Consider the following 23937-nt stretch of genomic DNA (forward strand, 5'->3'; position numbering starts at 1 on the left):
CACACATAAGAAGTAACATGTTCCTGACCATCTTAATTCTATATAATGCAATCCATTAAGAGCTACTTTAACATCAACTATCCACATAGTTGACCCAACTGATTAAGGTGACTGTACTATAAAAATTGATGCTCATGACCAACCCTACTAACTTCACTAGGATTCCTCCAGAGCAAGAAATTACATGGCCTTTGTTGGACTCTCTCCTTCACAGAAAACAGGCAAAGAAACAGTGCCTCTAAAGAAAGCGCAACCCTTTTTAATCACCTTATTAGAAGCTCTCATGAAATTCTGAAACTCAGCTTTATAATACTATAATTGGCATTCTGTGGCCTGTCACATGAAAGTATATGCTGCTTCTCTGTGAAATAACTGTATGAGAATTAAAACATCAGTAAATGTACACTAATGCAACAACTACACCAGTTTCCCTTTTGTCTTGCTATGAGTTTAATTATTAATCTTCACTGTTGAATAGTTAAACACAATGCATATTGTTTACACAGTCGTTATTCTTCTACTGTTAAACTAATATTAGAACAGAATAGAGACTGACCAGTTGTAATGAAGGATTAGTTAATATTTTAGTGTGAAGTGGTTAATTTGTTACGTATTTTTTTAAATAGTGAGGAGCACTAAGTTACTAACACGTCAGGATGTTTCTTGGGGGGAAAGGTATTTGGCTGGTTTTTGTCTTTTTTTTTTTTTTTTTTTTTTTAATCTGAAATTTAACGGGTTTTTTCCTGGGGCAAAACTTTGCATACAATCTCTTTAGGAACATAATGTAAACCTAGCACAAATAACTTAAATCAATCAGATCTTTTATGCGCCCTGTTAGGCAAGACTTTCCACAATGCTTTTCATTTATCTAAGCTATAGATCAGTATTAAAAAAACAAACAAACAAACAAAAAAAACAACAACAAAAACCAAAAAAACCCACCACCAAAACGAGCAGCCTTCCACAGGTATAGCCTTGATGACTTCAACTGAAATGCGCAGCCCTATTCTCCCCATGAGACATGGTGGAAACAAGAGCAAAAGCGAGATATTAAATGCACACTACAATTTTCATGCATATTTTCTACTCATAGCCTGAACAAAATTAAAAGTGTTTTGTCAAATACTGCCCTAATGTACATGCAGAAAGCAGTCGTCTTTCAAGATTACGAAAAATTACAGATTTAACAGGCAGCCTTGAAAATCCATGCAGCTAGCTTCATGGGTACCCTTCCTCAAGTTTGTTTGGTGTGGAGGGAGGAAGAGAATTTATTTACACATCGTCAATTTTACAGTGTTCTAGGTTTTCAAACATATTGTCTTGCACTCAAAAAAACAGCAGAAATTCTCACTGAGGACTTTATGTTCTAAACTTCAGCCATTTCTACATAACCTCACCCCTACACAGAGAAACTCCAGGGTTTTGTTTGTAATACCAAATAGTTTTCCTGCTAAAAACAAACTTCAAAAGCAGTTGGTAGAACAGTGTTTTTCCTTCCCTCAAGTCTCGTGAGTAAATTTGCCTTTGGAAAAAGACCAGAGATGGCCTTATATGCAAACATGTCAACGAGTTATACTACTGCTTTTTGCAACATTAATCTTCTTCACCAAATTCTATATATTACATCTACTTGAAATAGAAGTACATCCACATGAACTATACTAAACATAAATAGTTTCCTTATTCTTTCACAGGTAAGTCACACTGCCCATCTGGGTAATGCTTATGATCTTATACTTTTTTTATTAATTGTATTGGCAATACAGCAAATTCAGTTCATTGCCTTCAAACAGACAATCAAAAATTTTTAATCAAAGCCCGAGTTTTTAATTAAACAGCCTGTTAGAAGTGTCACTCTTCTGTTCCCCTATGCAATTGTGCTGACAGGAATTAACAGCATTTACCGAAGTTCAAGCACCAGGCACTTGAAATTGTTAAATTATATGGTTTTGGTGCGAGGAATATACTCATCTAACACCCTTCATACAGCATGCTTCACAAAACACATGCAGTCTTTCAAGGGCAACTGAGACAGAAGGTTTAGGAATACTGAGGTTATTGGCATGCAGACAGTGGACCTGCAGAGCACTGAATAACGTCTCAAAAAGTGAGGCTGATGAAGTATAAAACCAAAACCCAACCAAACCCCAAACCACCACAGCTACAAAAAAACCCAACAAACTAAAACCACACAGTCCACACGTGACTACTTTAGTACATGAGAAAACTTTTTTGAACAAAACACAAATCCAGATCTAACACCCTGGTACTTGCAATTATGTACAGATTTGCAAGTTAAGATGATTATGCCATAATTATTTCTTATCGGGGAGGTGGCGGGAAATCCTCACGCTTTTTGCCTGATCTGCCAGCTATCCAATTGGCACATTGAAAATACTTTTGTAACCATATTTTAACGATTTTGTTTCCTAATTGGTTCTGTTCCATTTGAATAATTAAAACCAAGAAATAAGATTGTAACATCAAGCATTCTCCTGCAATAAAAAAGTAAATGCTAATAAAAACCTTCTTCATTTTCCATAGATGCAACACATATGCATAAATATGCAGAATTTACTTATAGCAACATTACACAGTTCAGAAAGCTATAAAGCCTGCATTCACAGAGACAAAGATATAATCGTCACAATCTATTCAAAGTCAACACACATTACTAAAGCAGAATGCCCCGATAGTTCATAGAAATAGCAATAAAATAACTATTACTGGAATTTTGCATGAAGCCAGTACATGCAAGAAACCTATTTTGTCTATCAAAATCTACCCCTTAGAATGTGAATTTGAAATACCTCAAAACTTGATAAAGCTGAAAACTCTGTAAATGGTGATTAAGGTTTCCTAATTAGCACAATAATGTCCATTTAAGATCTGTTCCCTCCTCTCTCTCACAAGACCCAATACTTATTATCAAAATAAGCTATCAAAACCAGTCTCTGGTAAGTTACAATCATGGCAGTATCATCAGTAGAGAGGAGCAGTTGACTGTCACACCCACACACATCTCCATCAGCCAAATGTGGTAAAGTTCCTACAAAACGTTTTGGTAAAATAACAAGCAGCTGTGCTGAAGCAGCTCTTTCCTAGCAGCTGGCAAAAAAGAAGAAAAAAAAAAAAAGGGCATAGCACCCCTACCCCCCCACTGACCAACAGATCATTTTAAAACTTTCTGCAGCATACATCAAATCTTAATTTATTAAATGAAACTAACATCTAGAGGCACCCTCCTCTTTACTTAAATTTCCTTGAACTTTTATATCGAGCCCAGTGTTCTGTCTTTAGCACAGTCCAATACCTGCAAGTCTGAGAAAAAGGGCACAGAAGAAAAAAACCAACCTTTGAATGTTTGGTTAATTATACATCACCAAATAAAGTAAGAGGACACACACACACAAAACACGCTGTGACAATCACCACAATACTTGATCACACAGCATCAATGCCAATTAGTATTGGCCACTGATCCCTGACTCAGTCTGGAATCCATTCACAGACCTTAACCTGATTGGACTTTGTGCACAACAAATGTGAAATCTGAGAGCTGCACATTTATTTTTCTGCCTTAGCATTGTGAATTCTACTCAATTTAAATATTGAAGTAGCTAGGAAAAAAAAAAAAAGGTAAAATTACAAACAAAGTTAATGTATAAACATTATTATGGAATTTATTAAAGCATCTCCAACTGTTCTCCTAAAAATTCCAGAGATTAAGCTTGAAATAACTTGGCAAGTTAAAAACTAGACATAAAATGCTAACATTTTAATTTCAATTAAAAAGTGAAATGAGTGCAGTAGTTTTAGTTTTGCCACATAAACTGTAAAAATTAACTGCTAAAACCCATAGTAGACCTGTAGCTAACTGAAAGGATTTAACCTGTTTAGAGAGGAAAAAAGCAAAGCATGCATCCTCTCAAAGAATTTAGTGCAGTGATTCCTGGAACACAAGATATGTGTCTGTAACGCAGCTACCATTTGAACGATTTAAACACCCAGATGCCTCAAAAACATTTTCTCTTTTCCATGGCTGAAGTGACTGTAATAATCCAACAAAGCTTCATTTCTGTATGTACAAAGAATGGCTGCACATGTATTTTCACCATTGATTCTCACTATACATCTTAAAGGACTGCAATGCATATTTCAAGTACGCTCAATGCCTGCACAAGCAAAAGGGCATCTCAGTTTTTTTGCAATTAGTCCTTTGGAGACTCATGGACAAGCAGCTGTGCCTAAACTGTTCACATTCCAGCAATCAGCTGAACAGACTGGGCAAATATCCAGGGCAAATTATTTTAAAATTTGTATTTGCTGTCTCACATTCTAACACTGATTATGGTGAGGAGAAAGAAAATCTTGTTCTCTCCTTCCTCCCCCAAAAAACCAAAAAGACAGCTAGGAAGTTCTCTTATTCCACAAATAAACAGAGGCTTCTCAAACTCACCTGGTGTTTACAGTAACCTGGGTGAAGACAAAGTTGAAGAGTCACAGCACATGAAACAAGCCTTGGCAGGCACACAGACCTAAGCAAATAGAAAATGTAGTAGCCTCCTACTAGCCATCCTGCTCACTGGAGAATGATGAAATGCACGTGACAGTTATGATTTAAAGGAAGGGCTGCTGTCACAGACCATCTATGAAAATAAACAGCACAGAAACACAGCTTATGAATGCTTAGCTTAAATTAGTTCAGTATTTTAGGTATTTCTTTTCTACTTTCATTCAACTGAGCCTCCGACCTAGGATTCCCATCTCTGTTAGTATTTCCATAGGTAACACTTAACTGCTTAAGAGATTTTCATGAAGCTCTTGCTACTCTTACATGGCAAGATTTGCACTGCAATCTGCTGCAGTTCATTAACATGAATTAAGCTATCACAATGGCTCACATGAAGTCCAACAAAAACAGCACCTCATTCTGCTATCTTCCCAAGAAATTACCACAAATAAGGTTTAATAACTTCCAGAAACTTAAGGATGTTACTATTTGAAACTATTGCACAGATGCAACATTGAAGAGAGACCATCAGGTATCATGGTTTGTCAGTTACATAATTATCAAACAGAATGGACGCACAATTAACAATCTAGAAGCAGCTTTGGAAGCTCAGCAATTTTGTCTAAGGCCTGTTCTATGCTAAGAACAGGAAACAAGCAGCTTAAAAAAAAGAAAAAAAAATCATGCACATAAGGAACTAGTCATTTTTCCATTCCACATCTAAACCCCCCTCACTCTTCTCTGTGTCCATATTTAGCTCATGTCTCTATGCTGTTCCGGCTCAACTGAACATCTTTTTTAAAAAAAAAAAAAAAAAAAAAAAAAAAGCAATGGAAAGTTCTCCACTGTTACACACAGAGAAATATGAGCTTTTGCTAGGATAAATCCTTCATCAGCATGCCTTACATTTCTATGCAAAAGGGCACATTATTATTACTTAACAAACTCCTCAATCACTTGTGTATTTTCACTGAAGTACATAGACTTTAACCAATCATCTGTCTATCCCACTGCTGTTATTAAAATATTACGAGTTTGAAAAGATATCAACACCCCCTCTTACTCTTATACGATCACTGTTGTAGACTTGTACCATCAAGACTGGGTTCTAACTACAAACACGTGTTAGCTTTGTTTACAGAAGTTCAGTTTTACACATTTTAGCAAAGCAACATGGTTACAACAGAAGCCTGAAAAATCCATACTCTAACCTTAATTTTCCAGAAGTAAATATAAATCTCAGCATTGACTTCAACTGTGCCAGAAGCATGAAGAATTTCATCTGCAAAATTTGGATAGCAGGTATCCACACTTATCATATGATTTGACATCTTTCATTAAGTTATCTGCAGATATTAAAGACCAGTACAACAACTGTTCTAAGCAGAGAGCTTTTTTTCATTACTATTTTTAACTGCATGTGCATTTCTGACCACAAAGCATGAGGGACAGCAGTCATATGCAGAAGCATCAAATATTTTTTTCAAAAAAGTATACTCCTAACCTGGAGTAATAAAGAGATATCAAAATGCAAAGTTGAACATTTAGATTTTTCTTCTTTGCCCTACTCTGATGGCATACACTAGGATGCTTGATAAATTGTTCATTCTACCCCCACCATAACTAAGTTTACTTAAAAGCCTCCTACTTTCTGAAACATGTCTCAGCTAGAGGGTTATTGACCTTCCTATGTTCCGTGATCATGATGTTGTTACCACGTTGTCTAAAGTAGATGGTGGAATTACCAGTGTACCTTACACTGGTAATGGGGCACACTGGTCATAAGATGTCAGATCTTCACAAAGTTCATGTTTAAAAAAAAAAAAAAAAAAATTAATTTCTAGCTAATTTGTTTTCACATGCAGGAAATACCATATCTTAATTTACAGAGACAATCTAGCTTAAGGTATTTCTAAAACAAAATCTGCTACGCTCGTGCCTACGTGTCTCCAAAATCTTGTGCTTAGGACATTTACGAAAGTTGCTTGAATGACTACTATGAGCTTCTTCAGAATTTTTTCTAAATCAAGTTTTCTACCTTGTGGCCCTATTTCAAATCAGAACAGAGGCAGGCATGCAGAGGGGCTGCTCTCCAGCCTCTCCTGAAGCTCAAGATATTCTCAAACCTAGAGAGGACAGCAAGGACAAAGCAGAAAATAAGATGAAGAGATGGAAAGAAGAAACAGACACCAGAACTCTCAAAAATAACCAACCTATTTGAATAAAAAGGAAATAAATGAAGCCAGGAAGGAAAAAAAAACAAGCAAATTTTACACATATTTCACCTCATTATCTTTCAACCCAATGTCTTCTCAGCTGAATGGCCATGAAAAATAAGATCATTCTTTTAAACTTTCTTACTGTCTTTCCAGATGGATGTAGAATAATTCCCCCAGCCCAAACATGGGTCAAGGCAGGGTAGAAGAAGGGAGGATGACCCTCAATACAATTACATTTTAAAGTTCATAAACTACTAACCACAGAGAATGGAAATAGAAAAAAATCCCCGAAGCATCAACATTGCCCTGTATGAATCAGCAAACTACAGTCATGCAGCCTGCACAAATGTCCATGTCATACATTTTACTTAAATATAATTCAGAGGAAAAGTAACGTATAACTATTTAAAGAACTCATGAACCATACATAATGCAGACACCAATACAGAAGACCTAATCAGTTCAGTTTTCTGAAGAATCACAGTAAGTAAAATAAAAGCATTGTAAGATTAGCTAAACTTTGGAGATTACACACAAGAACATAGATTTAGCATTTCCGGACTGCAAAATTCACCGCTAGTCAAACACGTGTATAACTTACAACACAAAATGAGATGTCATTAAGATCTGTAGGGGGAAAAAAAAAAAAAGAGAGAGAGAATATGCAGAAAGAGTGAATTCCTGAAAGAGTATTTTAACACATTTGAACTGCTCCAACCACCTCCATCAGGTCCTGTGCTGAACAGTATTATGCAGCCAGGGAACTTGGCATTTTCCAAGTAATGATATTAAATACCAAGAGAAAAATAAATAAATAAATAAATAGTTTACCACTTTGCAATAGTTATTCACCTGACATTTTCTTTCACTACCCTGGTGGGATCTCCTTCCAAGTATCTCTGACACACAAAAGGAAGTTAATAAATTTGAACCACAAAACCCATATTGCTCTACAGAATCACACCAGGAGGTCAAGGTGGCAGATCTGACATAGGCAGTGGGCAGCAGGGGCAAGCTGGACTGCCTCCAGAAGAAGAGAAAACAATCAAGGAAAGACCAAGAAGGTGACTTGCCAATGATAATTCTGTCTTTTACAAATCGCCTGAATTGTGATTACTAATAAAACATCTATTGAAGTAGATAACCATAAGTGATTTTTATTCCCATGAACATTTTCAAATAGAATCCATAGTATGAGAAACACAGGATTTCAGAAGAAACATATATCTTATGTTCACAGAGTATTGCTGCTGTGGAGTTCAGCCTAATCCTTCATCAGGGTACCGGAGATCCAAATTGCTATATAGCACCATTAAATTAAAAGATGCATATTAGTTTAAAAGTAGCTACATCGTTTGTTAGACAAATACGTTCCATGATCACTTAATTTATTATTCTTAAAACATTATAAATGAACATAAATGTCACATAATAAACACCTGTAGCACACCATTTCTATCTTCTTCGGCTCTAAGGAAAACAGAATATAAAAAAGCCTGTGCCCAAATTCATTGTGTTTGACAGAAAAATGTAATGCTAACAGAAGAATGACTAATGGCCATGTGGCAATTTTCCTTACAATACAACACTTTTACTATTATTGATAACCTGCAGCATGTGTTGGAACAGTTTGCAAACTGTATATTATTTTACCCAGCCCCTGATCAAGGTTTACGTATTCTCTTCTGTGTGGTACTGCTGGCAATAGAGAATTCTGTTTTACAGTAGGGTTTTACTAGATAACTATATTTTTTTTCATCAGAAGTGCACCTCTACCTCTTGACCTTGTATTTCAAGTTTAGAAACTGAAGTCAGAATTCTATAGGAAAAAGGAGACGGAGTCACTCTTATAAACCTGTCCTGTGATTAAAGTAAAAAAAAAAAAAAAAAAAAAAAAAAGACATTTTAAATTATTTGTCTTGTTATTAGAAGCATGAGTTACCCAGGCAAAGGTGCAGAGAGAAAAATTCAACCAGCTTTCTATTTTATCTACAGTTAGTGATACAAGCACAAACTCAGAACACTTTCTTACTCTCAGAAAAACTTTGCACCTATCTGGACATATATTGAAATACAAGAAATTCCACTTAAAGATAAGAAAAAACTTCTTTAGCATGATGGTGTTTAAACACTGGGACAAGTTACCCAGAGAGGTCGTAGAGTCTCTGTCTTCAGAGGTATTCAAAAACCAGCTGGACAATGTCCTGAGGAACCTGCCCTAGTCAGCCCTGCTTTGAGCAAAGGGGTTGAACTACATGATCACCAGAGGTCCCTTTCAATCTCAACCATCCTGCAATTCTGTTTTTTAAGAATCCCTACTTCCACCAAAGACAACAACGAAAGAAAGGTTCAGGAAAAAACAACGGATCATTCAGATAATACTTGACACTGCAAATTTTTCTTAAAGTCATCATCTCTGTTTTATAGCTACCTTTACAACCTACATGAAATGTCTGAACAATTTACACAGCTCAGAAGTTAATGTTTCCTTGAACACAACTCTGCATGAAATTTTATCTACTACAAGCAAGTAACTGCAAAGGAAACACTGTGGAAAACAGCATTAAATAAGTCAAGAACTACTTCTCATAACTATTCTGTTTGGAAATGAAAATAACTGACCTAAGTAGCAAGTCAAACTGTACTACTGATGACTGTCTCTGCTCAGATCAATTTCTCCTGAAAAGAGGCATAGGACTTCTTCTTAAATGATCATTCCTATGGCAGAGATGTCCTTCACCGGCAGTCAGCTGGGGAAGCCTCCAGCTTCACTTCCTGACACTAGTTCACATCATAATATAAGGGAATGAGCATAAAGAAAATTAATAGAATCTAAAATTATTTTCCTGTCCAGACAAGTGTTTGAGTGAACACATTACCCTGACCTTTAAAGATTCTAAACTCATATCAAACTGCTTGGGAAAGAGTCAAAGAGTTCTGCCTCTCCTCATACAGAAAACAGAAAGTATCACATGAAGTTCTCAGGTAACAGGTTCAAAACAGAACAGACTAATGGCTTAGTCACACAACACATGAAGTATGGTGCTTATTGCCAGAAAACACGGCAGATGCAAGCAAAAACCATACATGGGCTCAAAAGTTTTTAAAAATTAAGTATATCCATGGAATAAAAATCCATACAAAATATCATCCCCACTGAGAGACTGGGAGAGCTGACCTAAGGAGTAACCCTATATGCTTGCCTAGAAAAGAGTGTAAGAATAAAGCACCTGCTGTCAAATACTGCTTAGCTGTGGGAAACAAGCAGGACTTGAAACAATGGTCCTGTCACATATCAGGATCCCAGAGCTTTAGGCTTCAAGAGAGAATAGCAGATTAGCCCAGTATGGCTGTTCCTGTGAAGAATGGTCTTTGGGTTACCAAAAAAAAACCCAACAAACAAACCACCCCAGAAAGAAGCTAAGACTATTGTCCCAGCACATCACTTCTCCAAAAGAGAGGTGAAACAGTGTTTTGAGATTGTGATACTACGCATAAAATATTTAGCTCTCTAATGCTGCCTGAGAAGATAGTTTGCTTCCCCATGTTTCATAGCCTTTTTTTAGAAAACAGCCAAAGAAACCAAGGTGGACTAAAGAAAGATCTTTTCCATCATTATTGTAATTAAAGCAGGAGCGACCATTTTATTCAAAGGACAAAAGGCTTCCAATGACTTATAAATGACTACTAATACAAAGCCAGAGAAACTAACATGCAGTTTCAGGAAAAAAAAAGATGTAGTATTCAGTTTTAAGTAGTTCAAACAAGTATTAAGATACTGAAGGGGGGGACAGGACAAACAAAAAAACCCAAACAACCCCACAACCCATTTTAGTCATCTCAAAACTGAAAATGCTTAAAGTCACTGTCAGTCACACAGCTCTTTACTCCAGAAAACAATCATGAAGAGCATACCACTAAACACAGTTCAGTGCTAGAGAGAATATTATATGCATAGGCAGAGAAGAGCAGTACTCATAATGTATCTCACAATCTGTTAATCCAGACGCATATCAACACAAATTTCTGGAAACATGGGCTTTTGAAATCTATTCAAGAAAACTCTGCCACCTTCCTTTAACCTAGCGACAGAAGCAGGAATCCCAGCAAATCATAACTAGCATGGCTGGACACATGCTAGCATAACTGTATCCTAGAACACTTAATCTTTTCAGTAACTATCACCACCATGAATAGTACAAAAAAAGGCAACTGAATAAACCACAAAAAGCACTGATTATTTGTACATGAAGTCCCAATGGCCTTCCCTTCCTAAAGGACATCCAGCATTTTTTACACAAGATGAAAATTTTTCTTTATGTTAGTTCCTTGTGCATACTATTCATTTCTTCAGACTGACACTGTAATTATGGTGAAGTTTCCTTCTCAAAAACAGGTTGTAGCAAGTCTGCAAGCCCCCTTGAAATTATGCAGACTCACTTATTTGGTGAAGGTACAGCTTTAAAAAGCTTCCTGTATTTCCAACACATCACATCCTTCATATTTGCAGTCTTATTTTTAAAAGAAAGAGTATGCCCCATGCTGAAAGAAAAGGAAATTTAGGAAGCAAAATATTAAGCAACCTCATGGTAGAGCAAATCTATCAACTGCACACAATTTTTTCTATCAAGAGTTTTTATGTACTTGGGTGGGGGGAAGCAGCTACCCAAAACCTTGTTAAACCTTGAAAGCGATAGTGTAGTTGAAGACAAATCTGGCCAAATACACTCCTCGGTTACAACTCTGTTCGACCGCAATAGGTCACACAAAGTCAATATTCTTGGCCGCACCTCGACTACTGTGTTCAGTTTTGGGCCCCTCACTACAAGAAGGACATCGAGGTGCTGGAGCGTGTCTAGAGGAGGGCAACGAAGCTGGTGAAGGGTCTGGAGCACAAGTCTTATGAGGAGCAGCTGAGGGAGCTGGGGTTGTTTAGCCTGGAGAAGAGGAGGCTGAGGGGAGACCTTATTGCTCTCTACAACTACCTGAAAGGAGGTTGTAGCGAGGTGGGGGTCGGTCTCTTCTCCCTAGTAACGAGTGATAGGATGAGAGGAAACAGCCTCAAGCTGCGTCAGGGGAGGTTTAGGTTAGATATTAGGAAAAAATTCTTCACCAAAAGGGTGGTCAAGCATTGGAACAGGCTGCCCAGGGAAGTGGTTGAGTCTCCATCCCTAGAAGTATTTAAAGAACAGATAGATGTGGTGCTCGAGGACATGGTATAGATGGACTTGGCAGTGATAGGTTAACGGTTGGACTCGATGATCTTAAGGGTCTTTTCCAACCTTAACGATTCTATGATTCTCTGATCAGAACTGAACATTCATGTTGACAGACTCAGCAATATCAGTAACATATGGCTTCATGCATAAATAATCAAGTCATGCTTCCAAGCACCATGAAGAAAACAAAATAAAATAAACAAACACCTCCCCCGTGTCCATCGTCCCCCCACCCCAATAAAACCAAGACACTTTTGTACTTTTCCTTCAAAAAATAAAACAAAGGTGTCTGGTATCTACCATGTCTATGGGTCACGAAAATTTTTTTTCTGAGGAAAATATCAACATTCCCCAACAATGCTGGACTTTGAACACATACCCATTAACTTTCAGCCACAATAAGAAACAAGAAATACTTCACAGGTATCTGACAGAACTTCATTCTCTATAAGACAGAGATTTAGGTACCTCACAAATAAAGAGCGCTCCTGCAATTCCACCTCACATACAAAAACAAATGTGTCTCCTCTCACCCTGACACTGCATCCGCAGAGCAGAAGAGACTGCTCTGAATCTTGCAGACTTTATCTCACAGTGAAAAACATTCAATGCTGAAACCAGACAGAGGCAGTCTGGATTAAACAGATGGCACTCTATTTAGAACAATTTCACTGTTAATAACATGATAATGGCATTCCTCCTGGAACTCTTCTCATGCGCTCCCAATATCCCTATAAAAAAACCCTGAAACCCAGAAGGAGCTTTACATCAGGGTATTAAAAAAAAAAACAAAAAAAAACAAACCTCTACAGTCTGTCCTAAAATTCTTCCAGCATGACGCTATAAACCGCTATATGCAGTGTTTATTCTCATTCTTATGAGAGCATCAGAAATTAATATAACGGAGTTCGTGTTCTGGTATAAAGAAACATCATTATTGTATCATCTACAATTGAAGAAAGATTTAAGCCTTTATAAGTCACTGAGTGAGTAGTTAACTTTTACCAGTTTCTTTTCAGATGAAGGGGACGAGGTACTCAACCTTGAGGAACATAAAAAATAATTTAATTATCCAGATACTAACGCAATCGACACTTCATAATTACATAGCCACGGCATGCAAAACACCGAGCTCCCCAGAGACAGGTACTCAATGGAACCAACCAACCATCTCATTCAAGCAGCAGCTGTCAAGAGAATTCTTAACTTTCACTTACCTTTCAGTGCAGTTCCAGGATCTCAGGATGTCTCCCCACTTCTCCTATGGAAACAAACAGCGACGCTCTTTTAGGATACATCCACTGAAAACCAAAAGTCTGCTCCTGCTGCCAGTCGGGCTTGCGAGCACCTCGAATTTCCCCCACAACTTCTTCCCCCGACGAGGTGAACCCCGAGGGCAGGCAGCCAGCGGGCACTGCCCCGGGCCCCGCCGCCGCTCCGCCGCTCTCCGCGGTCAGGGCCGGGGGCACGCGGGCCCGGGGCTTACATAACCGCTGGATGCGGGGACGCTCTTCCCCCCCACCCCCGCCCGCCCCTCTGCGGTGCCTGGGGAGCCGCCGCCGCCTGCGGGGAGAGGGAGGGGGGAAAGGGAGGCCGGGCGCGGCGCCGCGCACCCCGGCGAGCAGCGGTGGCGATGGCGGGAGGCGGGGGAACAACGGCTCGCGCCCCCGCACACGCCGACCCCCCGGGCTTCCGTCCCTGCTCGCGCACCCGGCAACGACCGGCGGGCAACGGCCAACCAGCAACGAGACGGGAGGGGAGGGGAGGGGCGGGGGGAGAGCCTTCCTGCCCTCCCGGTCCCGGCCCGGGTCCCCGTCCCGCCCGCCGCCCCCGCACCCAACGGCTCCGGTACCCACTACTATTACCGCCGCCCCCTCACCCTCTTCTCCTCCGCTGCCACCTCCAGCCACTGCCAACCCCGCAGCTCAACAACGCACCCGCCCATTGGGCCGCTCCCGCCCCCAACAAACCCTACACTGATTGGCTGTTTTCTCCTCCGTGTCTTCTCCCCACCCCACCCCCCCCGCTGCTCCGCCAGAGTCGGCGGCGCTGCTCCGTGTGCGGGACCTGCCTCGTTAAACCGCGACGGGAGTGCTGCGAGCAGCGGAGGGCTGGGTAGCGGCCTTGCTGCCTTCGCGGCTTTGCTAAGACAGTGGGAGGAACCGGAACGGAAGCTGCCCGGAACCCTCGTGGCTGGCTGCGCTTACTGTAGCGGCCCGTCCTTTCGCCGACTTCCGCTTCCGGGTGGCAGCCGCGTCCTGAAGGAGGGTCACGGAGCGGGCAGGTACTGGGGGCCCGTCGGCGGGAGGCGCGAGGGGCGGGCTCGGGCGCCCTCTGGGACCTGCCCGCGCCGCTGCCCACCCGGGGAGTGTCTGTGTGTGGGTTTGGGAGGGGAGGGGGCGGCGGAGGTGTCCGCTGCTCCGGGTTGTGCCCCCGACGCGGAGCGGCCTCGCGCAGCCGCCGTGGCCCTTCTCCGCGCTCCGTTAGACGGACGCCCGCCCCGCCCGGGCTAGCGGGCCTCGGCGCTGGCGCTGTGCGGGCCCTCCCTCCCCCGTCTCCGGGTGCCCTTTCGCCGTGTTTTTGCCGGTTTTGCTGGCAGAGAGTGCCCGGCTGGTGCTGCAGTGCAGCCCGCTGGCCGCGGCGGGCGGGTGCTAGCGTGCATGTACGCTTAAACCCCTTTCCTGTAGAGAAGTAAATATTGGCAGGAGAGAGCTCTTGGGGGTTTGTGGCGAGGGTGTAGACTGGGGTTTAATTTTGGGGCAGCTTTTCGGGTAATGACAGCATTAGAGCTCTTCAGGTTTACTTCTGCAAGAGAATCCTCTTTGCTTGCCTCCACGGCTAGGGGTCTGCAAGAGTTACAGGCTTCCAAGCTGTGTTCTTGGCACCTTTGCATTCCAGTCAATTCTCCTAAAAATTAAGGACATTCAATCTGTTCTTTGCTACCAGATACGTGTTAAAATGGGAAGTCCTGGCTCAAAGAAGTCTCAGGTGCTTTGTGAAAACAGAGACTTCAAAGCTATTGTTATTTTCTTGCAGTCCTTCATGATCTCACTTAAAATGTTCACCTTCCCATCTGCCTTGATCGCTGTTTTTAATGAGAACCTTAATATTTTCATAGTTCTCTCAAAGGTGTATCTAAATAAAGCATGTATTTCCCAGCCTCGTGAAATGACTAGTAAGGTGCATCTCCTAGTCCATTCATCTATCCTGTACCTGTTTATCGACACAGTTATGTTTGACTGAATTGGAGGCAACTTAAAGGGACCTGAGAAGCCAAGTCACGTTTTTCTCCAGAGCTTGATGATCATAGCTCTGCCATACCTAAATTAGAAATTTCCAAACTAAACTCTGAGCTTTTTGATGTACTCTGGAAAGCCTGCAAGTTGGTGGGCCTTGGTGTTGCTAAAGTGCATTTATAGACATTGGAAACAATTGTTCTTCTGACACTGTTTTCTGGCACAGAAAATTTACATAGCTGCTTCATGAATGTAATGGTGGTGGTGACTTACGATGCAATAACACTTAACTCTCCACAGTTCGCCTGATTGTCTTTAATCACCAACTTCTGAAATGCAGCATAAAGTCTCTGAGCCCCTTGTTCTACAGTGTACTGTGGACAATGCAGGAGATGCTTCATGTGCAGTGTTATGTGCTTTGGAATACTTCTTGTAACCTCCCTGTTTTTCCTGAACAGGGTATTGTTCTTTGCAAGTGTGTGAAAATAAGCTGACACTCTCTGAGAAACAAAAAACTTCTATCTTTTCCTGTAGGTATGGGGCATGGAAATGAACATAGCCATGGCCATGGCAAAATGGAACTCCCTGACTACAGGCAATGGAAGATAGAGGGTACTCCACTAGAGAAGGTCCAGGAAAGGCTAGCTAAACGGGGTCTTAGGGATCCGTGGGCTCGGTAAGTGCAAGAGCCTCAAAAATAATCTTGATATGTCGTCTTGTAGCATCAACTGGACCTTGTCATTGCAGATTATTCTTTAGTAAAAATAGTGGAAAATGTGTCTAGAATACATTAGTCAGAATTTCAGTTAAGTCTGTTTTTACTTTTTTGTGTGGAGGTCGCACCTTGCACCACCTTGACCAGTCTCCACATTTTGCAAGGCACCCTTGCACTTTGTGATGTTTCATGATGATACAGATCGGGCACAATGACCAATACCTCATCCACCGAAACACTTAAGTAATATTAGGTCTCGCACACGTGAGTAAGCCTATCCCTTTTCAGCAAAGAGACTGTGCGCTCAGATCTTGCTGAAGTTGATGGAACTTATATTGACATTCTCAGTAGGAATAGCATTCCTCATATACAACAGGAGGCCTTTATTTGAAAAGAAGAAATATACTGGTATACAATGTGGAATTTGATTCAACTGCGCATTTCATTTCGCTAAGCAGTGAATGACATAATGGAAGATGAGATTTTTTAATCCTTTAAGTTGTACCACTCTACAATTAATACCTCCTCTTTTTCAGCTAAAGCAATTCTGTATCATTTAGGCAGCTGTTAAAACAGGGCTTAACATCTTTCTCCCACATCACGAATTATGTAATATTTTGCTCAAATACTCTTTAATCATGGGGAATAAAAATGCTAAATGTCTTGTGCTGTGTAGTCCAGTTCTTCTGTAAGGGAAAAGCTGCATGAGCAAACTATTCCAGCCTTCACAGAAAAGGCTTTACTTCAAATCACTACACGAAAAATGTAAGAACGAATAGGTTGTCTGTTAAAAAGTTGTCACATGCTATAACCTCTGGAGGGGTTTGGGATTGACAGGACTTTTTTCCTTCCTTTGAAACAGTTTAAGGCTGCAAGCATAGAGTAAAACATAGTTTTGATGATGATAAGAATCGTTTGAGCTATGAGTCCTTAGGATTATTGGTTACCAATGAACTTTCCAGGCCCATGTAAAAAAAAATTAATGCTTCTCTTGTAAAAGAAGGGAATTGAGCCAATTATGTGAGAAGCTGAAATAAGGAACAAAGTCAAACTCTTAAAGCATGAGATGATTCCTCCTGAACTTCTCAAATTTTATGTAAGGTAATATTCTGTTTCCTAGGACAAGTACAAGTATCATGCCAATCTTCCTTAACAAAGGAGAAATTAAAGTATCAAGTTGTGTGCTTCAGTAATCTGGAAGAAGATTGCATTATTAACATCTTGCACTAGAAGTCTTGAAAAAGTAACCCTCTTTAGGGCTCCCCGGTTTTGTATATTAAGTTCCTTTTAACAGGGGATGAGCTTTCCAACTTTGTAGCAAATGCACATTAATGTACATATTCAATACAGAATAAGCTGTGTGAAAGATGTCATATTTGGAAACCTAAATCTTTATCAATCAGTATCCTGTACTATCATCTAGAAGATACTCTTCCATGCCCATATGCCTTCATCCTTAGTCATAGAAACCATCTGCACAAAGGGATTATCTATGAACATAAATACTTGACCCCCTTGTTTAAAAAAACTGTATCTTCTCCTGAAATGATGATTCTGATTTTATTGCTTGTTTCTGTGGAAATGGTTTTTTCCTTTTCTGAAGGACTTTGAGTCCTTAGAGATGGACACAGTTTGTCTCTTCTATAGATTACACTGGTTGTGCTACACATAAATACTTGTCATCAGTTAAAGCAGTGACTAAACATTTCAATAACAATGTAGGTTGAAAACAGTAAGGCAAGACAGTGTGAGGTTTGTAAATATTCTGTAGCTTTTTAGCTAAACACAATCTTTTCAGCTTTTTTAAATATCATTTTTAGTAGGCTTTTCTAACCCTAATATAATTAAAAGTGTCGTATTGTAAAACAGAAAGTGCCTCCACACTAGGATGAGTTATCTATGGCTGGAAAAACTTTCCCTTTTAACTATGCTAGATACTGTCTAGCACAGTGACTAGCCTTTGTAGTTACTCCATCCATGCATGTGCTAGTGGGTTCTGATTTTGTTCCAGAGTAAAAACAGAAGACAACAATTACATAACAAGTTTGGGGAGGTGATTCTGTTACTAGAATTACCTTGTTTGCTGGTGTTACTTCTATCTCAAATTATATGCATAAAGGGTTAGAGTTAATATCATGAACTTGTGGCAACTCTTGATACTTAAATGATAAAAATGTTACAGTCTCAATGTATATCTAGTTGAAATACCTTCATCTTTTTTTCTGAACAAAGATAATCCTGTAAATGTTTATCACAGTGGCTCCATCAGTCTTGTTTTATTCTTTTGGTTTCATTTTTCTTCTAGTAATGAAGCCTGGAGATATATGGGTGGCTTTGCAAAACCTATCACCTTAACGGAAGTCTTTACTAGGGGACTCAAGTGGGGATTTGCAGCTTTCGTCATAGCTCTTGGCATTGAATATACACTGTTTCCTCCAAAGAAGAATGGAGGCCATCACTGAAGATCAAATACAACAACTTAATACTTACTCATTATTAAGCTGAAACGTACATAAGCCTGCTGCTCACTCTGTACTTATAATATGCATATTAAAGTCTATCACAGGCAAAAACGTGTTTCTTTGATTTTATTATACTTTTGTGGAAGGATCAAAAAGCATAGTCAGAGCGATTTAGCTGAGTTCAGTTGGGGAGGGAGGGAAAAAAGACATAAATATGCTCTTGGGTTTGCTGTACCATCCTTTAAAGAACAGGGGAAACTATCAGCCCAGCTCCTTCAAGCCCTGCCAACGTTCTATTAATGAAATTGAGAAAGTGTTTTGCTTTTGACAGAAAAATTGTACTGTGTTATTTACAGGTTTAATAACAATTATTTGCTGGTAAGTAGTAATGAATGACTTGTCCTTGTCTTAAAAGTATAATTTGTTACTATTCACTCTTACGTCTCTAAATAAAAAGAACTATTACCTTAAAGCTTTAAAAAGTACCCCAAATTGTCTCAAAGTATATGAAAATATCAAAGCTTATACTATTGAAGAATTAATAAATTTGGCAGATACTATGCACCAAAATAATCTCCTATGTAATATCCAGAAATTAAAAATTGCATTGCTGCCACATTTACTAAGCAAAGTAGAATGTTTCACTCAGCAATAACTGTACCTTATCTTAATATGACTTCCAGTATACTTGAGTGTAATGTGAAAAAAGAGAAAGAACAATTGCTTTTTTTCTTTGTGCCCATGTATTAAGTTGAAATTTGTAGTAGTAGTACCGATGTATGTATTTATTTATTTATTTTTACACCTAGTCTTTTTTAGTAATTTGTTTTAAATTATTATTTTTTCCTTAAATTATCTAACAGTTTCTGGAGTGCTTTAAGAATGCCTGGAGTGAGGACTATACTAGAAAAGGGCCTGTTGGCAGTGTATGTCCTCTGAAGTGCTAGGAATTAGAATTGGCTGAATATCCTATTGTAAATTTTGTTATGCCATTAGTAACATAAGCTAAGGAGGGTATACAATCTCATTTTTTAATCCAAACAACAGGATATCTGTGTCACTAAATAGAAAAGCAAAATTAGACAAACAAGTGAGAAACCTTGAATGCCACTAGACAATTACATAGTGTACTTCCATGGTGAAGAAACTGGTAAGTTTACATAATCATATCACAAATTGCAGGTTTACAAAAAACTTGAACGTCCTTCCAAATACGTCTAAAATATCTCTTTTTATAATATATATATATTCACACACAGCCTTTCTGAGTCAGATTATAGCAGAGCTTTATTTTTAGAGCCAGTAAACATCTGTTATTGTGAGAGTGCAGCTGTACTATTCAGTGGAGTTTGTCATCTCTGTATGACATTGCTCAAGGCATTGTTCATAGGGCAAACATTGGTTTTACTAAATTTTTCTTGCCCAATTCTTTCTCAAGCATCCCTATCCAGTTGCATCATTCCCTGAAAAACAAATGAAGAATCTACTGTGTAAGGTCTATTGCACAAAGAATTTCCATGTTGTCCCTTAGAGTGTCCCACCCAGAATACATATTTTCAAAGGCTGGTATTCACTGTTTGCTTTCTATCTGGGTCCAAGACTGAACTTCTTAAGATAATTGAATTTTAGGTGATTGTTCAGAAAACCAATTAACACAGCTAGCATTACATGCAGTATTGGTGAATCTTGCACTCAAGATATGTGCTTCTCACTTCAGCTGCTCTTTGTAATTTTAATTTGATGCACAGCACTTGTGTGCTGAGTGGCTGCTCCCCCTCTGCCACAACTCTGGTGCAGCTGTTCCAGAAGCATAAGCCTTAATAAAACTTTAAGCAGTAGTTGCTGTCCCATTTAGTTTCATGTTGGGAAAGTTTGTTTTCATGTTCTTCTGTATGTATGCTTTTCATTGGTTTTTTGTTTGTTCTACATCAAATGCTTCAGATTCTGAGGTAAAGTTGCTGCAAGTTCCTGTAGAATTAGTCTTTTAAAATGTTACAAGCCTGCCACTTCACTGATACAGCAGACAATTCTGTTAAAAATCAAGAGCTTTATTTACACTAGCTGAAGAGATACTCATACGTTAGTTTATTTTCAAGCACTAGCAGATGAACACAGATTTAAAAGTTACTATAATCATATTTTCAGCATACATAACCTTCGTATGTTGCTTAGTTTATTTAGACCAAAAGATGTAAAATACATGCAGCAAATGTAGTTTGGCAGTTGTATAAACTATTGCATTCCTCAACATTTTTTTAAAACAGATAATTTTGTTTATCAAAACTTTATTGTATATGAAGGAAGTTAAGACAGTCAAAATCTTATGTCTTCTAATTTCAGCCACAGTTTCCAGAAAACTTACGTGCAAGCAAATAATCTAAATTTAATTTAATTTCCACAGATGCTCTACTTTAAAAATGTAAAAATTAAATTCATGTGTAAGTGCTGCCTTGTATAGGGAAGATTGTAAGAATCAGCCCTACCAACATTCTACATAAGCAAATATGTTGGGTGTATTCACTGTTAGACTAGACTAGTTTAGTTAAAATTCATTAGTTTATGAATTAAGGTGGTATCATTCAATGGTTTAATAGCCAGATGGCAGCCACTGCCCAAAACCACTGCCTTAATTTATGATGAACATATTTTGCCAATATTGTGGAATATAAAAATGTCTCATCATTATTAAACATACAATACTCAAAGATTTTTATTTTACATGTATTATAATACTAATCCTGCCTGGGGATGGAACATTTCCTGTGTATTAAAATAATAGTACCAAATCAGTCTTCACTGTAACCATAGCACTGGCTGTCCTTACATTGAAACAGCCTTTCTACCAGCAAGTATTTTACAGTACAAAGAACAGGGTGACAAACAGCAGTGGCATCTGCAGGTGAGGAACATGCATAACTGTAATACCACAGTGAGGAAGCTCTTTCTGTATCTTAAGTTCTGGAAAATAGATCTGATGATGCTCCACTTTCTGAAATGCATGTGGAAATCCCATCTCCATCAGTAGTCAAAGAGCTATTTCTGCTCACCTGGAAGGATACTTGCAACTTATCTATTGTTTTTGCTAATGCTACCTATAATATTTACATCATTCAGCATAATCTTCCAAATTTGTGTGTTACAGAAAAGTTAAAGCAGCTAAATGATTCCAATACAATAGTGACTACATTGTAGTATAAATTGGATGTCTGTGAAATTCCTGTTCCAGAGCGTAACAGAATAACTGTTCCATGATGTGAGGCAGTTGCAGTTTAAATTGCAGACTACAGCTGTGTGTTTGTGTTGTTAACCTGCCTTGAAATCTCTCCTGAAAACCTTCCTACAAAAATCTTCTTTGTTGAGCTCTCAAACTATGAGCTTCTATCCTGCAATTAAATCTTTGCCAGATCAGCCTTTATTAGATAGACTTTTTACATGAATGCAAGTGTATTTTCTAAATACAGCTAACTTAAATTAGGAGTGTTTGCTTCAAGGGGTTTTACAAGGAACGTATTCAAGATGCATACTCATCTCCCAATTAAGTTTACAGATTTCATCATGGGTATCAAGACATTCAGGGATTCATCTAAACTGTTTTACATGTATGACAGGGAACTGATTTTACAGATGCTCTATACATTCTCTATCCTCAGTTGTAGGCCAAATACTAGAAATCTGAAAGTCAGTTAATTCTTTTACCACTGTTCCAATGGAGAAGAAAACCCCTTGAAAATAATCTCTTCCCTTAGTGACTTAGCCTTTTAATAATAATAATAATAATAATAATAATAATAATAATAATAATAATAATAATAATAGCAACACCAACACATAACATATGAAAACTACTGACACCATTTATATATTTAAAAGTAATGCACTCACCCTGATCATACCAAATCTGATTTTTTAAATACATAGCATAAAAGACAGGTTCATAGTATTTTAGGAGGCATACATTCTTAAAGATTTTTTTGTTTTACATAACTAGGAGAATCTACAAAATGAAAGAGATCAAACCTGTTATGAAAGTAAATAAAGAGAAATATGTCCAAGCCAGAGATTTATATCCAAATCCCTCTAAATTGAAACATGTAAGACCATCTTTTCTCAATCACATCTAATCTTACTGGTATGCTCTATGTTCTACATTTATACTGATTTACAGTTGCATTTACATGAGAACCTATCAATTAAGACAACGTAGTACTTCAACTTAGAAACAGGGGAAGAATGAAAAAAACCTTGCATACAACTCATAAATGCTGCCTATAAAAATGCAAAAACTGCTTAATAAGCATATAAAAATTAGGTAAATTAAGGGAAAAGTGGAGTAAGTAAACAAGAGAATATATTGGTCGCTTAAGGAATGGCTGTGTTAAATTGGTAAATCATTCATCCAACCATTTGGGGGGTGGGGAATCTTCTTTCATAAGCCTGCAGCCATACCATCTCCTTAAACCTCTTCTATTAGCCTGTACAAGTCTTTACATGTTTGTATGGAATAGATCCAACAAGAAAGCCTGAATATTGATTCACAGCAAGTGACTGGTTTCCTTCTCAATTAGCACCAATCCGATGCTACGTCTTAGTAGCAGGGATGCTCTAATACCCTTGACTGACTGATATTAAAGTGAGAGCCTGACCATACAATTTCAGTAAGAATCCAGATTATTTTTTCAGAACACAAAGCAGTCACTTGGTACCCGACCACATTCTAGTGTGGGTGATTACTTTCTGCCTCCGTTTTCCCTGCAGTTCCAAAGAGAGTAGAACTCTTTGCACAGCCAGAGTACTGTGCTTCCACTGCTGTATTTTTAGCAGCACAAAAAAATTACTCACTGTTTCGTAAATGCTTTGAAATCCATTGAGCTGGGACTTAAATATGATGTGTCTAATTTTATCACATATGGTGGTGGCTTTTGTCTAGTTCAGCTGATAAAATAATCCAGAATTTTATATTTTAGGCCTTTCAGAGAGCAGCTCCAGCTACAATACTAGCACCTCAGAGTAAGTTGCTTCATGGAAGTTGCAGGTTTATACCAAGGGAATCACAACACCCAGTTTACAGGGACAAGGCACTACTTAAAATTTACTGTAGATTACACAACAATGGGAAGCACACAGCTTTCACACGCCTGTACAATATTATTCTCATTATGAATGAACTCAAACTGACAGAGCAAGACATGAACCAAGTAAGGGTTTGCTTCTGTATAAAGTCCCGCCAAACCATATGCCCACACTTACCCCGTCTATAATTGCTCACTGAAAAACGACCTGTCACCACTGGAAGGCTACTGGGGCCAATACAAAGCTGTTTTGTCTGTCCTCATACCAGCAACAGTATAAAAATTATAGTCCCATAAACGTCTATACATATACTGAACTCAAGGCCATCGTACTGCCAAGAGCCCCGGCCCCAGCCAGTCGGAAGCCATTTTGTGCGTAACCGACACCCAAAGGCGCCGGCGGGAGGTTGAGCGCGCGACGAGACGCCCCTTCCGTCACAGCCCTGCCGCCATCTTGTGGGCCCTGGGCAGGTTTGTTTGCGCAGCTCCGAGTTTCACCTCCTG

The 23937-nt window shown here is 39.0% G+C and overlaps 2 protein-coding genes across 9 annotated transcripts in view; one reads left to right on the forward strand and one right to left on the reverse strand.

Moving 5' to 3' along the window:
- HYCC2 (hyccin PI4KA lipid kinase complex subunit 2) overlaps positions 1 to 13884 on the reverse strand; it is a 57199-nt gene extending 43315 nt beyond the window's left edge. For 7 of the 8 annotated variants that reach the window (XM_082312349.1, XM_082312348.1, XM_082312347.1 and 4 more), the window contains exons 1-2: positions 13831 to 13884; positions 13169 to 13212 (exon numbers count right to left, since the gene is read on the reverse strand). The gene's annotated coding sequence lies outside the window, so the exon portion shown is untranslated. Of the gene's footprint in view, positions 1 to 13168; positions 13213 to 13816 lie in introns of all 8 variants that reach the window. The other variant, XM_082312343.1, reaches the window with a different exon arrangement.
- A 92-nt stretch (positions 13885 to 13976) lies between these two features.
- NDUFB3 (NADH:ubiquinone oxidoreductase subunit B3) lies at positions 13977 to 18464 on the forward strand. Its single transcript, XM_082314162.1, has 3 exons — positions 13977 to 14235; positions 15722 to 15863; positions 18208 to 18464. The coding sequence occupies exons 2-3, from the start codon at positions 15724 to 15726 to the stop codon at positions 18362 to 18364; spliced, it is 297 nt and encodes a 98-aa protein (XP_082170288.1). The 5' UTR covers positions 13977 to 14235; positions 15722 to 15723; the 3' UTR covers positions 18365 to 18464.
- Positions 18465 to 23937: the final 5473 nt, after the last annotated feature.

This window comes from Platalea leucorodia, assembly GCF_965183815.1.
Source record: "Platalea leucorodia genome assembly, chromosome: 5".
Lineage (NCBI taxonomy): Eukaryota > Metazoa > Chordata > Aves > Pelecaniformes > Threskiornithidae > Platalea > Platalea leucorodia.

What these genes read in the sequence shown, in the direction of transcription:
- NDUFB3 (XM_082314162.1), top strand. Translation starts at nt 15,724, where the DNA reads ATGGGGCATGGAAATGAACATAGCCATGGCCATGGCAAAATGGAACTC. An exon ending in CTTAGGGATCCGTGGGCTCG is followed by an intron (nt 15,864 to 18,207) that starts GTAAGTGCAAGA and finishes TTTTTCTTCTAG; the next exon opens with TAATGAAGCCTGGAGATATA.